Source organism: Gnatocerus cornutus, chromosome 2 (genome assembly GCF_029298725.1).
Source record: "Gnatocerus cornutus isolate USDA-ARS CGAHR chromosome 2, icGnaCorn1.1, whole genome shotgun sequence".
Classification (NCBI taxonomy): Eukaryota; Metazoa; Arthropoda; class Insecta; order Coleoptera; family Tenebrionidae; genus Gnatocerus; species Gnatocerus cornutus.
The window spans coordinates 10,064,320-10,080,547 of record NC_142234.1 but is presented as its reverse complement, the minus strand read 5'-3'; the positions used below and the strand labels follow the sequence as shown (position 1 = coordinate 10,080,547).

The following is a 16,228-nucleotide window of genomic DNA, read 5'->3' as shown; positions in this document are numbered from 1 at the left end:
GCCCCGTCAGTATTTCCATGGCCGATGTGGGAGTGGATTTCATCGCTCCTGTTAAATATGTTACATACCAGTGGCGGCTCGTCAGGGAAGGCAGGTGAGGCAGTGCCTCCCCTACAGAAATGAGAGTTAAAAATTTTTGAATATAACAATAATTTTCTAAACCAAAAATAATAATAATTTAAGTTGGTACATTTTTATACAAATATATCTACCAGATTTATAAAAGTAGTCATTTCTACTCGGTCCAGCGCGCGCCACGATTCCGATCAGCAACTCTATTGCACTGCGGGAACAATGAGTCTGGAGGCATGCCTCCAAGAAATTACAACTTTTTCAGAACAGTTAGTTCGTGATTTGATATGTTTTTAATACGCATAATAGGATATCGCTGCGTTTTAAAACGGCAAACGGAGGCAATCACACCCACCGTCTTACCCCAATCAGAAAGTTAGCTGGTGAATTTTGAATCCCGAATCAGGTTTAGGACGCATTGTTATTCACTGTTGTTCTGTGCGATTGTCAATAAAATTTGTGTTTTACCTAATAAAATAATTAATTTAGAACTCGGAAACAACAAAAATGCTAAATCTTAATAGCACCAGTTCTGGTGTAGGATATTCTAGTGATATTGTAGCATTTCTGATACAATTTAAGTTCATCCGACTTTCGAATGACGATAAATTATTTGTTAAAGATGGTTAACTGATTGTTAAACTTTGAAAAAATAAATAATTTGAAATTATTGGGTTTCAATTATATAAAAAAATTAGGTCATTCTTTAGAAAAGCATGCAAAAATCCAAGAACACATCGCTTGTACTTGCAAATTTCATCTGCTTGGTAAACAAAATATATTAACTCTATAGACAGCTCGTTAGAACGAGATATTAAAAAAAAAATTCGTTGGTTTTGCCGAACATTGAATATATCTTTTGTTTTGTGATTAATTGCAAATACATGTAGAGATATTTTATTGACCAAGTAAAAGTCCTTTTCATATTGGAAATCAAAATTTTAATGAAGATATTAAGAATTTATAGTAACCCTTAAATCAATGATTAACACAATGTCTCTTTGAAAAAAAGTATTGCCTGCCTCCCCAAATGAAATGAGCACGAGCCGCCACTGTTACATACATTTTTAAAATTGTATTTCTAAGAACACATTAGAGTTACTGGTCTTTCACCACAAAACTTTGATTGTTTGATTTGTTTACAATTTTCTTAAAACTATTATAATTTGTTTTAGTAAAATTTTGGTCTTCATTTAACTGCAATAAACTAATGAGCTCATTTAAAATTAATTGTTTTAACTTAGAACATCTTTACAATAAATAAACCGTTATACATTTGAAAGTTGTGTATTTTGTGAAAACATGAATTTTCAAACCACGGCAGTTGATTTTAAGTTTTTAAAATATTAAAACTTATTAATGGTAAAAATTCTGCCAAAGATGAGGTATAAAAAAACTATGATCTTATAAGGCAGAGCCCAATAGCCGAAGAAATGTTTCTCATTAGAGTTATTGATGGGTTTTGTTTCAAAATCGGTCAAGCACAGTTTAATTACTCGTATGTATGTTGTCTACCTACTACAGGTCCTGCTGAAAAGGCCAAAAGCCTCACCAGCAGCCAAATAGAATCTTAAGAACTCGATGTAAAAACCCAAAAACCTAGAAATAAATGTATTTGAACTGAACTACTACAGGTGATTCACGGTTTTGTTTTTTTTAAACTTTTAGATATTTTATTATTTATAGCCTGATTACCTTTAAAAAATAAAAATATTATTAGAAATTATCTTCATGTATGTCCCAAAATAGAATTCTTATCTATTAACAAACGTACCTAATTGTATTATAATTTGTACAATCCGCATTCATTCGAGACCAGTATAAAGAAATACTGATAAGAACATCTCAAGACATCCTCAATGTTGGCACAGCCAAGCCTCAAGACCATAAATAATACAATACAAATATCAGTAATTGCCGATAAGAAAGTTCCTTTCGACATATACATAGGTATTGTCTGAATATCAAATCGACAATAATCACGTCTTTGATTTATTTCGCAACGCGACATTTCTCAACGTAAAATTGCAGTTCTGGTGAATAATAATTAAAAATATTTTGAACTTTTTTCTTGGCGTGAAATTCCCCAACAGATACTTTTCCAATTAAAACTTTACAGATCACAAAAACTGCAAAAACAGCCGCTTTCATGTTCCAGCAACAAATCAATCACCTCTTCGACGTTGTCTGGACGCTAGCAGAATGCTCATCTCCAACATCAGATACGCTGCGAATCTCGAATAAGAACAGGTCCGAAAGCTCGTGCCGAATGTTGAGCAAGAAGTCGATGGCTCTCTTGACGTGAACTCTGACTTGCTGTTGCTACTGCTTGCCAACAAAAGACTACTGTGCGGAATTTTATGAGGCGGCAAAATGGCACGTTTGCTCGTTTGCTGCCTGGAATGCCGGAAAAGGGGGAAAAGACACGAACTAATTAAAAACAAGAAGGAATCAGGTGCGCAAAGCAGAGAAATACCACTTGAGAGAACAAACAAAAGTTTTGAAAACTTTTGTGTCATACCACATTGCACCTCTCAAATAGAAACAGCAAATAAAACGATAAAGACACTTTTCAACCAAACTTGTTTGGATCTCTTCAGTCCATTAGCAACGAATTCTTGTAAAGCTATGTGAAGCTGAAGAACTCGTATGTAGGTGTTAATTCGATGTCCAATCAAAGCCAACGTCGGCCATCGCATAGTCGATATTTACACTACAATTGATTCTTCGTTTCTGTGTGTTCTTGTACAATTCACTAAATCGTCGATAAATTCATGAAATATTCATAAAAATTCCACGGAACCTGTCTTCTTCTCTTTTAGACAATATTAGTAGAAAATATGACCGTTTTAGCGGCGGGTGGGACACGGACCTGTTTGTGTATTGTTATTGGTTGTGGGACGTTTTTATATTCAAACAACATATAAATTTATAAGAGACGGCCTCATAAAAACAGTTGGACTTTTTCCATTTGCCGAAAATGACGAAGCGGATCTGTAGAAACTGTTTTTGGGCTAGTTGAATTAAAACCACTTGGGAGTTCCTGGACGCGAAATGCACCAGATGGTGTCATTATACCGTAATTAATGGCTTAATTTTGCTAAATAATACGGTGAAATGTTTATAGCTGTGCGAGATAATTCAGGTTTACGACTTGATTGAAGCAAATTATCGCAAAAAAGTTGGATCGGTGTTAAGAAATTTTTATCAGAGAAATTTCCATAATTTCCGCCCATGGTATAACTACAGTGGTTCTAATACGTCACCATCCACGCAATTGTTTGGGTGCAAAACTATACATATTAGAATAATGATACATAGAATAATGATCTTGTTTCCGTACGTTCAGTTACCACTTTATAAACCTCAGTCTCTTTTGCATAAACATAAAAAAAGATTATTTATTATGGACGATAAGCGTGCTGACGCTGAAAGTGGGCGTTGGAAACAATCGAAACCTACATGTCTAGTTTTAATTTTTATTAATGACACTATATGGACTTATCTTACACGCCTACTTATTTGACTTTATCTAGTTTATGCAAATTTATGATAAAAGAAATGTCAAAAAGTGCGCATTGATGGAAGAAAAAATGTCGCTTGTTTGTCTTTGATAAACGCACATTTAGGCGGATGACTAACCATAAATAATCAGATAAAAAAATGACGTAAGATTTATCTGTGTTAAACCAACGTTTTAACAGTTTAACGTTGGAAACATTTTGAAAACTCTAGCTGTAATTACAAATAAATTAAGTAATAGCAAGGAATACTTTTCCTGATTTCTGATTTACGTCCCCGATGACTAACCCATAGATCATCGAATAAAAAAGTTGAAAGTTCACTGCTCACAATTAAACGCAACAATCGTGACTTTGGTAAACTTCACTCTTATATCTAGAAAACGTGCAAACTTTCACCTATTTCAAACGACGGCAAAGATTACGTAAGCAAAAAAATCGGCGACTCGGTTTAATTGGAACAAATTCGTTCTTGTTGCCTCTGTTTGAAAGAATCGTCTTTATCAATTAGAGTCAATCAGATTTAACAAGCCGACTCTGAATCGAGATCAGATCGTGCATAAACAATGTAAAACAAATAAAACATGTTTGCCAACAGGGAGTTTTGAATTTGATTTTAGTTCCAGGAATGGTTATTAAACTGACCTTTTTCATTGAACTTGTTGCAAGAAGGGGAAATGTAGAGATAATTAAAATATTATAGCATACAGGATAAATGTGACGTAATGCGCATAATCAAAAATCGCCACATATGGAATTTATTACAGGTAATAAAAAACGTGGGAAATGTTAAATAGAAAAATTTGGGCAAAATGGGCTATTAAATAGAAATATTCATAAATTTTACAATATTTGCAGATAACGTGTCTTTTATTGTGAGTTAAAGACTACAATAACGGCAGGAGTGGTTTAAATGTGATCAACGTGCATGAGATAAAATTATGTGTAGTCGCCAAAAATTTTTGGATAATCGCCTGCTTTTACCCACGTTTCGTGAAATTCTCGCTTTTGAGCCTACGATGCATAAAGATTATAATAACCCAATCGTTCCGTTATGCACCGAACGTGACTTGCTTCCTCTCGTCTGCTTATTCCACCAGAAAAATTAATTGTAACCGTCTACCTCTCAACAAAACACTTTTATGTCGTCTAGAAATTGAATTTTCAATTCGATTAGAACAGCGCGGACTTTATCCCATTCTTCGTTTTGGTTCTAAAGTTCTCTGCATAATAAAACTAGAATCGTAAAGCATGATCCGATTATAATATAATCATCTCAACCCTACTTAAGAAAAGGTAACCATTAGTCACTACATGATTAATGAGTTGTTATACAACCGAATTATAGAGAGATTCGAGGACCGTACTTGGCAATTTGATAAAATTGCGTAAAGAGAAACTTGTAATGAAGTTATTACCCTCACGCTGTGTTACTTATTGACCGAAATTGGGCATTTCCGTAATTACGAATATCGCACACTGAGCGCCAAACTGTGTAACTTTATATCTCGAAATGTTCCGACTCCGCCCCTGGACCACCCCACACACACAGGGTTATTAGAACACGTGCAGACTAATATTTATGTCTAACAAGTGGTCGGGTTAGGGGTTGCTCGTGAGGGTAAAAACTCTGTTCCACATTCCTTTGTTTGGTAACCTTGACCGCTTTCATGCAAATTCGTAGACCAACTCAAAACCTACCATTTTCTAGCAATTTATTACCATGGCGCCCTAGCGTGGCTGAAACAACGAGCGGCCTCCGGTGAAATAAAAGACTTTGGTCACTTTGATATATGAGCCTTTGGAGGGAAAAAAATCAACAGTGCAGAACTGTACAGGAATTTAATCCCGGCTTTCGTACAACTTGTTGGGTGTTTAGTGCAGAATGCTGACGCCATTATAAATACCTTTCCAGTAAGTGCGTTAATAACGTCTCAATTCAAAGACGACAAAAAGTTACGACACGGGTGAGGAGCATCCTTTTCTGAGGATTAATCAGTGGGTGACGGGATGTGGGATTAGCAAGGTTTTATTCGTTGAACTTGTTGAAGACACCTGAAATCTGAGCGCCCAGAATAATGTGACCATCAGACTTTATGTGGTGAAGGGAATTTTAAAAGCACATCTGGCGAATTAACTGAAGATAAATGTACAATTGTTCACGCTTTCTGAGAAACTCTGTCCAGAATATTAATTATTACAGCGTACAGTCCTTCACGATCGAAAGTTTTCATAACAAAATGCAAATTTTGCAATTTTTCGTGTTGAGCAGACAACTAATTACTTCAACAGGTGTCCTACAATCCGTTTACAGTAATTTTCCCTCCATGGCAGTGGTTCCTCCGCTAGTTAAACCAGTAGAAATTCCTTCCAGAGCCTAACATTCCCCAAGTATGTCAATTAAACAAATTCCCTGCCGGTTAAAACAGTACACAATACCATCAACATTGTAAATTCGTGGTCTCCACATCCCATCGTCCATAAACAAGAAGCGGGTGCAGTGGCCACGGGTTATCCTTGCCGCCGCAAATATGCGACGCACGTGAATTATGTACCGACCGAGCTCCGGACAGCTGCCCGCTGTTTTCCTCTATTTTCATGTCTCCTGGTATCACTACCAACAAGATAATTAATTGCTCTAAAAGACGCCGAGGAAGTCGCCAAACGAGAAAATTGCTTTTCTATCGCTGCCCAGACGACACCGAATAACTGGAACTGTGATAAAATCGCGACCAGATGGGACTCATTTGTATTTACCAATGAAGATTGGTGGGCGTGAAATGTCTATCGTTGATCTTGATATTCTCATTTTGTCATTAATCATCTGATTATAGCGGTGGAGTAAGCGAGCCGTTACTGATTTCTGATAGAATGTAAATGGGTGAAATCGATTATGAAGAATTCCGCAAATGATAACAGTAACTTTCATTTGGTTACGTTCCTCTTTGATACAAAAAAGAACACAAGATTCTGGTCTTTTATATTTGGCAACTTCGGGGTCTTGGATTGGATTCCTCGCCAGCCGTAATAATTCATTGCCAATTACGTTACAACAGCGCCACTTAAACCTCCGAAAAAATCCCAATCAATAAAAGCAGCTTTCATCATTTTCTTGCATCGGTTCCGCTCGATCCGGTTACTTTTTCTTTTATGCAACGGCCGCAACAATCGCGCCAGGTCATCTTTTACAGTTTGATCTGCTCTCGTGCCGGATAATAACGTTGTAACACAAAGACGTCCATTAAACAAGATGAGATGCATTTACAAACCCTTGCGGTAACCCTTTGGTGAGCAGCGGGGGGAAAAATTCTTCTACCAACACAACGGTTTTCCATTATAGAGGTGGCACAGTTTGTACACAGGGAACTAAAGGCGAAAGCAAGCTAATGGGAAGTTTTACTAAAATAAAATGACATTCGTCAGAACCGTAATTAGTTCTAGTTTTAATTTTCTGCATTAATTTACTGTCTATAAAATCGAGAGTAGGTAACCATTTCTGCTTTCTGCATAATTTGTTTTTCACTTGACTGTCGCTTCCTTACTTGGCTTATTAATCTGCTAAGTATCCGATATACGTTTTGTTTTTTAAACTTATTCCGTGTTTTTAGATCTAGTAATTAAGGAATTTATTACGACTCGAGTCATGCTTCTCTCATTACATATCCGCTTAACTTTCTTTAATATTAATTCGTACCCGCGTTATATGCAAAATATGCAAACAAAAACTCGAAATGACAAAAGTGTCAGCGACTGAAAGAAACGACTTCCTTCTTCCCATTCGACCCAATTAATAACATGACGCAAGTTCCATTCTCCGGTCGCAAATCATGAAAAGACCAAGAAATTTTTCCACCCAATGCCCAAAACGCCACCTTTCTTTTGATTTATCCAACCTCTAGCGCCGTAAAGTCGCCGACTGAAAAGAAAATAGACTTTGTTCCTTCGGCCCTTGAAACAACACTCGTAGATAATGTGAGTTGTTGAAAGAATAACGGATGGTACGGAATGCCACCCATATCGAAGCACTACCATTGCCTCAATAAAAACCTCGCTCCATCACAAACGATGGACAATCGAGATTAGAGCCAACATCGTAAAATTAGAGTGGACTAATTTTACAAGATGACGGAAAGTTGGGCGGTTGACCTAGGGGCCACACTTGTTTTCGGGGTCCGTTAGACAATTAAGTGTAATTCCATATCGTAACCTATCGGACGATTACAATAAATTTCAATAAGGCCGACGGTTACAGATGGGGCAATATGTAAATGGACTGACCAGTAGATAAATCTTAATCTGGGTGGGATTTGTGTCGGCGTGGTGAGGTTAATGGTGGTAAATTACCCTCAGAGACAACGAAGTAGGATATCGAGACAAAACAGAAAAAAAACTTTCGGACCGCATTTCAAACTGGGAACTGGGTCGCAATCATTACACAACTCAATAATCACGTTTTTTCTCATGATATCAAACCATACTATGCCAACCTTTAACCTTCTTTAATTTTCGATACCGTTCAACTAATTTTACCCCCACATGCGACTTTGGTTTTTCTCTCAAAAGGGTTAAAATGTTTACTCTCTTTCAAGTATCCCTTGACAAACACATCCCATTTTCTAATCGCAAAAGCAGATAAAAACCCGTCGAAGGATTTATAACACGATAAAAATGTGAAGGATTTCACACAGTCACGAAGGTATCGTGCCACCTTTTAAAATGATATGTTATTTCAATTGGTGAGATGAAAGTAAAAAATCGAAAATGAAAGGGTGTCTCGGTAGCACTCGAGGGATCAAACAACCCTTTTTAATACGTGCGTGTATCACATCACTTCTTATTCATATAAGAAAAGCTAGCCGCCTCCTTTCATTTACTTTTTGTGACTCGGAATATGTAATGGGGGTCTGTGTGTGTATGCACATGGTGCAGACGCTGTAATGATGTTGGTTTTGTATCATCCGACCTCATTATAATATTTTGTTGGGGCGATTTTTTCCATCGATTCATGATGAAGAATTATAAGTTATTGGGAAGCCTTATTAGGTATCAAGACCCAGAGATGGTCCACGAGACGAAGAAGATTGTTTCGTAAAAGTAATTCTACCGCGACAGCAAACAAATACTTTACGTATACACAAATCGCCCCATCTTTTCGTGCCAGTTTCGATACCTGCCCCAATCTCGTATTTCCCACTCGACATGTTTGTGTTTCAATGCACGGGCATTAAACGGGAAAAATGTGGCAGGTGTTGGTATGTAAGGAGTTCCACCCACCCTACCAGACTTGTGTAAACAGAACTGTATCCTCCCACTCGATGTCTTCACAAAAAGGTTATAATAACTATGCACACATGACGAGTTTTTACTTGAAATACTGGAAAACCAATAGAACTTCGCTTCGACAAGTAGTTTTGTACACTTTACTATCTAAAAACGAGTCCTCTGAGTATTCCTTGTTTACTTTTTTCATTCTCAACGATGCGTTTTAATTATACAGAAATTTTCAAGAGGGGAAGTGAGGGAAAAGAAATTTTGCATATTGGATGATTAATGAAGGCGAAGGTGTAATTAAGTTTTTCGAGTTGAAATTAATTGATCTTCCTTTCCTTGATGGTGATGAAGAAGTGCGGCAAGAACGGGTTTGGTGTTGAGAACGAAGAAGTTGATGGAAATGTGATATGAGGTTTTGTCACTGATTTGATTTGTTGTAATTATGTTATCTAAAAAGAAAAGTCGCAATGTTGAAGCGATTTGTCAAAGTCAGACAATGAGTAAGTGCTGTCAGAGGAATTTTAATCGCTACTGATCCCTCAAACATTTTATATGTTTTCTTCAAAACCATATTTGCATATAATTCTGAAAAGATCACCCTTTATTTACACAAAAAACAAACACACTGACCAAATAAAGGTAAAATATCTAGGAAAACACGTTTCGATAATAATTCATACCGGAGCTGATTATTTCATAGCATGTATGTTGTTATACTTCTATAATAATATCGGTTTCTTCTTCATCATCCTCACAAAAAACTCTGAATAATAAGATGAATACACCATACATGATTTCTTCATAGCCCAGCTGCTGGACGTACAAAACTCTAATAGTCGATGATGATACCACAAATTCCATTTTCCTTTTTAAATAATCCATCAGCAACCTGACTTTGCTATTCAATTCAAGCCGCGAAAACATCAAGAAAAACCTTTGAGAATTAAACAAACACGTTGTAAAGAAACCTGTTGCCAACTACCTAATTGTGAAGATCTTGTGTGGATAAAAACAGTTCAGTAACAAATTAGTATCAGGTAAACTTTTTGCAAAGATTTAGCGCACCTGCCCTTTTCGTGCCCTTATTTAGACCACGAAACAGCCTATTATCCCCAATATTCCCATTGTGTTGTTAAGTACTTTTAAATGCCCTAAAAGGTCTAATGACAGGTTATACAAAATGGTTAAATACAGTCCTGCAGCATTACAGTCGGGCGTTAAAAATTTTAAATTATCGATTAATAATGGCGACTTTTTTCACAATTCCGCAACTTTCTTTTTAGTTAAAGGTGCTACTGGTTGCTCGTAAATTTAAATTATTACTGTACGTACCTATAATTATTATAAATCAGGGCTGCAATTAGTAATTATCTCGGACTTAATTAGGCTGAGGTGCCCGCGATTGAAGAAATGCTAATGGGATAGTAAATAACTTTTTATGGGCTTTTAAGACAAATGAGGGCAAGAGGAGTCCTGAAACAATGTAGGGCAACATTGTTTTAAAAGTGAAAGTCAAAAATTGAACTTTTGGACGGTCAAAGACTTCTCAAGACTCCTATCAAAAGTTCAAAGTTCATCACAGACTTGATTTGTAAAAATTATTTAAAATTTAAATATTTCTAAGCCGAAAACCGACACCAAACACGACGTCGGAAACTCATTAAAATGGCCACAAGAGGAATTATCTTTGTTATTTATAGCCTCCTCATAGTATCAGATTTATCAGTTTTCTTTCTATAATTATTCTAATTAGCATATTTTCAATGGCAATAATAAATGAGCTTTAGTATTGTTTTTTGGCACCACATTTCACACCAATTTGTTCGGTCTGATTTATTAAAATTGGACGAACTGGAACAATGTTTAATTACGATTAGTTTATGTATAAACACACATAAATTTTAAATAAATTAGGAATGGAGTTGACGGTCAATGGTCTGAGATGACCAGTTTTTGTGATTAATGGTAGATTAGCATAATCCGACTAATTTCACGCCAATTTAATGCATTGAGAGAAATGTTTAAAGTTAATTTAGCCGTGGTCTGATTTAACTATTTATGTTAATTTTACGTAACATGTCTCAATAGAGTGACAGGTAAGTGAGAGGTTGCACGAGGGATCACAAGAGCAGAGTGGCGCAGTGGAAGCGTGCTGGGCCCATAACCCAGAGGTCCGTGGATCGAAACCACGCTCTGCTACAATCACTTTTTTTTGTGAGAAATGTAAATAAATAATTAAACTTTTTAAATAATTAAAATTTGTTGCTTTGACTTTGGGAAGTTGAGTTTATTAGTCGTAATGCTTATTTATATTTTTTATCCAAATTGTTCTTTCCGAAAGCTGGGAATTTAGCGTTGATGTTTATTTTCTATGTCCCTTTCTCAATTTAGAAGCCCCCGCCTCAGAATTATGAATGTCGGCGTTGATGGAGGCGGTAAACAGCTGTAAGTGGAAGATCATGTCCAGGAAGTGTGAATCTCGAGGGGTGAATCGCATTAATTAGTCCTAGACTAAGAATAATGACGCAACTTAGTCAAAATTAACAGGAGTGTCACGTCATTATGTTATCAACCCATCAGACGAAAAAGATAAATGTTAATTAAACCGTGTTATGTTTCAGAAATTTGATTGTTTTGTTGCTGCTGCAACTTCCTTTTTAAAAGGGGTTCGCCCCAACAAAAAATACAGGAAAATGAATAACAAAGAGGTGCAAAGACCGGTCCGGGCAGTTCCCAAATTTTTGCATGATTTATATTAAATTTAAGATTACAGCCATGGACCAAAAATGTTAAACAGTCAGCTGCTTCTTCAGATAACAAAAATGAAACACCGAATCTTTAAATACCCAAATTTGAATGCAGACTGCAATATCCTTATTAATAACCGAATCCAATCACTTGGAACATTTTTATGAGTACTTAATCATAAGTAGCCATAGGGGGCTTATTATTTCATAATTTGATCAAAATTTATATGTGTTGCTCTCGTTTAACGTTCATTTCAGAAGCACTAATCGATGTTTTATTAATGAGAATAATGGGTGTTGAAACCATGCTGGTCAAGAATTTCGTAATGTAACGACAGAAAAAAATCAAACCACAAAGGTGACTTTGTTGGATTTAAATCACTGTAATAAAGTTAATAGAGTTATTAAATTCAACGAAAAATGACGTGTCATACTGAAGAATGTCGCTTTACCATACAGATTTATGACATATTTATTTTATTTTGTTAAATTATGAATCATAAATATTTTATTTGATTTGTCTCTAAGCGACGTTATATACGTCAGTGTCAGAGGTAAAATGGCTGAGGAGGCTTCAGGCTATCATGGGGACCCTTGTGGCATATATGGGGACATTTACAAGTACTTCCTTGACCAACCCACCCGTAAGCCCTCTATTAATTTATTTATTAAAAGTTCAAGGTGTTTGTTTATTGTTTATGCAAGCAGTAAGTGGCGGCGCCAGAGAAAAATTTTCTGCAGGGGTAAAATTCAACTTTTGAATTGATAGCTGACACTGCCATTAATCTCAAGGGCTTTTCTTTTATATTAATATTAATTTTTGGATTCTTCAATTATTTAGGTATTGATTATTTATTATTTTCTTACTGATAAAATCTCCATAATTGGACAAAAGCAAATCTCCCCCATGTACTGCCGCCACTGCAATAGCAAGTGATAATCCGAGAGATAACGATAAGTTTCTGTTCGCATCCCTCACCCTTCTCACCAACAAGCAGAGTGGCGCAGTGGAAGCGTGCTGGGCCCATAACCCAGAGGTCCGTGGATCGAAACCACGCTCTGCTAACCCTTTTTTTTTTCTTTTCCAGAAGCACTAAATCCTCCAACTTCTGCTTCCACCACTTCCAGCTATTCAGATGAACCTGCCCAATCAATGTTGGTCACCGGCTTCGGGATGCGCAATTGGGATTCCCTCCACAGAGCGCTTATAGACGATGAACAGCGTCGTCAGATGTTACTAGTTCAACATGACAAAGAGGAAGTTATAGAGTGCGAGTCAAAGTCGTCGGCAGAAAGTATAAAGTTAACGATCTCGGAGACGATGAGCAAAGGCACCTTTTTAACTTCACCATCGGATACTCCGACTCCGAGACGGTTGTCGTTGAAGTATTTAATGGGGTTAGCCGTGGAGCAAGAGGCTTATGATGAGATGCCAACTACAGTATACTTGAATTTATTGTTAAAAACGGTTGTCAATAAATTTCTTATCAGAGGGAAAAGAGGTTACCGTCGATTCTTGGCGAAGCAGAAGACGACGATCAGAAGAATATGACGGCGGCTATGAGAAAGGCGCGGAAGTATCTGAGAGAGCACAAGATTTTTGAATTCTTCCAGTTTTTGATAGCTTCTATGTTGGGCCAACAACCGGAGAACCCGATTGAGTTTTTAATCGATTTGCTGGATCAAAGTTTGCTGTACAGGTCTGGATTTGGGAGTCCGCCCCTTCTTTTCGAGAAACCGCATTTAGGTATACAAAAGTTTTTCTGGGAGCGTTCATTTATTCGTTCTATACCGGGAATTGACAATGAAACCAGCCCTTTTTGCTAAAGCAACCACAGAAGTGAAAAAAATGTTGTTCCGCTGAGTCTAAAAATAGAAGCACTAATTAACCGCTTCTGCCGTTAAGCGAGCATTACATAACCGCAAATATTTTCTTCTTCCCACCTACACCTTCCATTCTGATGACTACCTCGTCTTTCAGAGCAACTCTTCTACCTAATGGATCCCATGAGGACCGGATTCATCGACACCAACCAATACAAAACAGGTAACATAATCTCATTTTTAACATTTAAAGCTCGTTGGAAGTGCCAATCTAGTAGATTTTTCGTCGCAGAAGGTTATCATTTTAGCGGGATCTGACCTCTTGTTTTATTTATCGTCATTATTAAATATGTTAAACTGTATACCTACACATCCCACGGAATTTAATTAGTCTTCATCAGTTCTAATTAACGCGATTCTTGTACAGATTAGTCATTATCTCGACGGCACATCGATATTATGAAAGACGCCTCCGCATGAGTTGTGCGCTTTTATTAGACAGTCGCCGACGTGAAATTAGTACCTACTGTAGGTAAATGAGACTGGTAAAGAGGAAATATTGTTTAGTCACAGTAAATTTATGCTGTAATGTTTCCAAAGGCATGAAGACTTTGGGGATTTGCTCCTACGACAAGAACCCCCCGTTGACAACCGACGGTATGGTTTCCAAGGACTTCTTCATCGATGAAGCGTATGTCTAGCACCACCATTCCGACAACATTTTCACTGTTTTCCAGCTATGAATGTCTCACGGACCTCTTCGTGGACATGATCCGCCACCGTGACCGCGCGACGACCCCGTCCTTGCTAACGCCGCCTCCGACCGCAGCTCCGAGTTTCCTCAGCGGTGGTCAATAACAATAACTCCTTCTCAGCATGCGACCCCAATTCAAACACCCGATATGGACAAGTATCATTTTGGTCCCGCTGCGATGCCTTCATGTATTATTTATGGTGGATTTCTATTTCTGGAAATATATCGTGGTTTTTACAATACAGTTTTGGTAAATTGGACCAGGAAACGGGAGAGACCAACGTTTGAAATGGCAAGAGAGCTGGTCTGTCCTAAAGCAAAATGTGGGTCATTTTGATTAAAGCAGTAATTATTTTAATTGGAGTAATTATGGCGCGATTGATGGACGTATACGAATTTATGAGCAGTATAAAGTCGGTTCTTTCTCGCAATTTTTTTGGGTGTGATTTTATGAATCTTTTATCAACCGGTTTCTTCTTTTGGACAAGAAGCAGAGTGGCGCAGTGGCAGCGTATTAGGGTCGTCAGCCCGAAGGGTCCGTGGATCGAAACCACGCTCTGCTAAACTTTTTCAAGCCGAAGAAGTATGTACTTGAAAATCAAAATTTTTAAAATTACGTTATGCCTTTAATAAAACAATAATTGGCATATGGTTAGTTGTTCAAGCGGCAATTTTAATCAATTTTCCACTACGAGTGCAATTCTCGCAGGAATTTTATTTTTTTGGTTATGGAATTGCTCGTCGGTGTTTGGGTAAAAAAGTTTCCAAAGACCAATAAAACTCATCGCTATTCTTCGTGTCCTTTTCGTGATATTTTCGAAAAACTGATATCATGTTCGAAAAAAAACTTTTCTTAGTGATTTTCATATACAATTTTTGATACAACTCGATTTTTCATTGTAAAGCATTATATTGCAAAGCTTAAAATTTTATCTTTTCGACGCACTGGCAAATACATTGCTAATCGTTTAAAAGTTACAGGACAAAAAATATTGAAAAGGTTTTTACAAATTTTTTTTTTTTTGTTTTATTGTCGATTTCTTTTGAAAATTAATGCCGTTTTTCTATCTTTACTATAATTTTTGTATGTATTTTTCTAATACTTGATAAACCTTCATTGTTGACATGATCCTTATGACAGTTGTTAAATACCAATCCATTTCAATTTTCATAATTTGCTTTGACACCTTTGTAAGTGCTGAAAGTCTAAAAATTATTTTATTTCTAGCAAAAATCTAAAACAAGTTGTTTTATGTATGCACATACCTTCGCAAAATAACGGTCCCGACAAAAATCTTCTCTATCAGCAGGAACTAGTGAGACCACTACCACTGATAAAGTTTATTGTCCTGTCTGTCTTTATTTGTACAATTTATCTCCTATTATTTCAGACCAGCTCCACGGTTCTTACGTGATCAGCATGCAACATTTTTCAAGATTTAAAATATCCATTTTTACTGCAAACTTGTCACATTATGGCGCGTTCAAGGCGATTCACTTCCCTTTAATCCAAACAGAGGCAATACTTAGCACCGATAAACCTTTCGAGGCGACATATTGTCATAGTTTGTTCTAAAGACCATTTTTACGGTTCCGCCTCTACTAACGAGGCTCGTTAAAACCCTTTTAATGAAAATTGATTTGTCACCGCACATTTAATTAAAAAAGCCCTCGATAAGATTGAGAGTAAATGGGGCGATGAAAAGAGTGAATGACGGTACCAGCCCCTTTCTGAATAATAATAGCCCCTTTCGAAGATAAGACGTCGAGTGAGGGTCTCTAAAAGGTGCTCGAGATTAGATAAATTCAGCAAAACAGAGCTTTTAAGCTCTCGTGCTCAGTGTTTTATCTGGAATCTACAAAGTCTAGACGGGATTTTTGCGTTTTGTTGGGACAAAAGCGCAAACGGCTGGAACAAATTTTCGGACAAGTTCTTTGATTACTATCGAAGTGAACAAGAAGGGCACGCGAATAGACGACTTTTTAGTGCCATTTTTCTCAATTTTCATTTCGGGCACGCGAAAGCGGCTCTGCCAGAT

General features: G+C 36.9%; 1 protein-coding gene and 2 non-coding genes across 3 annotated transcripts; all 3 read left to right on the top strand.

Moving 5' to 3' along the window:
- Nucleotides 1-10,991: 10,991 nt before the first annotated feature.
- On the top strand, nucleotides 10,992-11,063 carry TRNAM-CAU (transfer RNA methionine (anticodon CAU)). Its single transcript has one exon. It is a non-coding gene; the product is annotated as a tRNA-Met (tRNA).
- A 1,107-nt stretch (nucleotides 11,064-12,170) lies between these two features.
- Nucleotides 12,171-14,293, top strand: LOC148178848 (uncharacterized). Its single transcript, XM_088031389.1, has 6 exons — nucleotides 12,171-12,255; nucleotides 12,700-13,052; nucleotides 13,103-13,358; nucleotides 13,593-13,658; nucleotides 14,036-14,126; nucleotides 14,173-14,293. Exons 1-6 carry the CDS (start codon nucleotides 12,171-12,173, stop codon nucleotides 14,291-14,293), a joined length of 972 nt encoding a protein of 323 aa, XP_087887515.1.
- On the top strand, nucleotides 12,605-12,676 carry TRNAM-CAU (transfer RNA methionine (anticodon CAU)). The gene has a single exon. It is a non-coding gene; the product is annotated as a tRNA-Met (tRNA).
- Nucleotides 14,294-16,228: the final 1,935 nt, after the last annotated feature.

What these genes read in the sequence shown, in the direction of transcription:
- LOC148178848 (XM_088031389.1), top strand. Translation starts at nt 12,171, where the DNA reads ATGGCTGAGGAGGCTTCAGGCTATCATGGGGACCCTTGTGGCATATAT. An exon ending in TTTCGAGAAACCGCATTTAG is followed by an intron (nt 13,359 to 13,592) that starts GTATACAAAAGT and finishes CTCGTCTTTCAG; the next exon opens with AGCAACTCTTCTACCTAATG. An exon ending in CACCAACCAATACAAAACAG is followed by an intron (nt 13,659 to 14,035) that starts GTAACATAATCT and finishes ATGTTTCCAAAG; the next exon opens with GCATGAAGACTTTGGGGATT.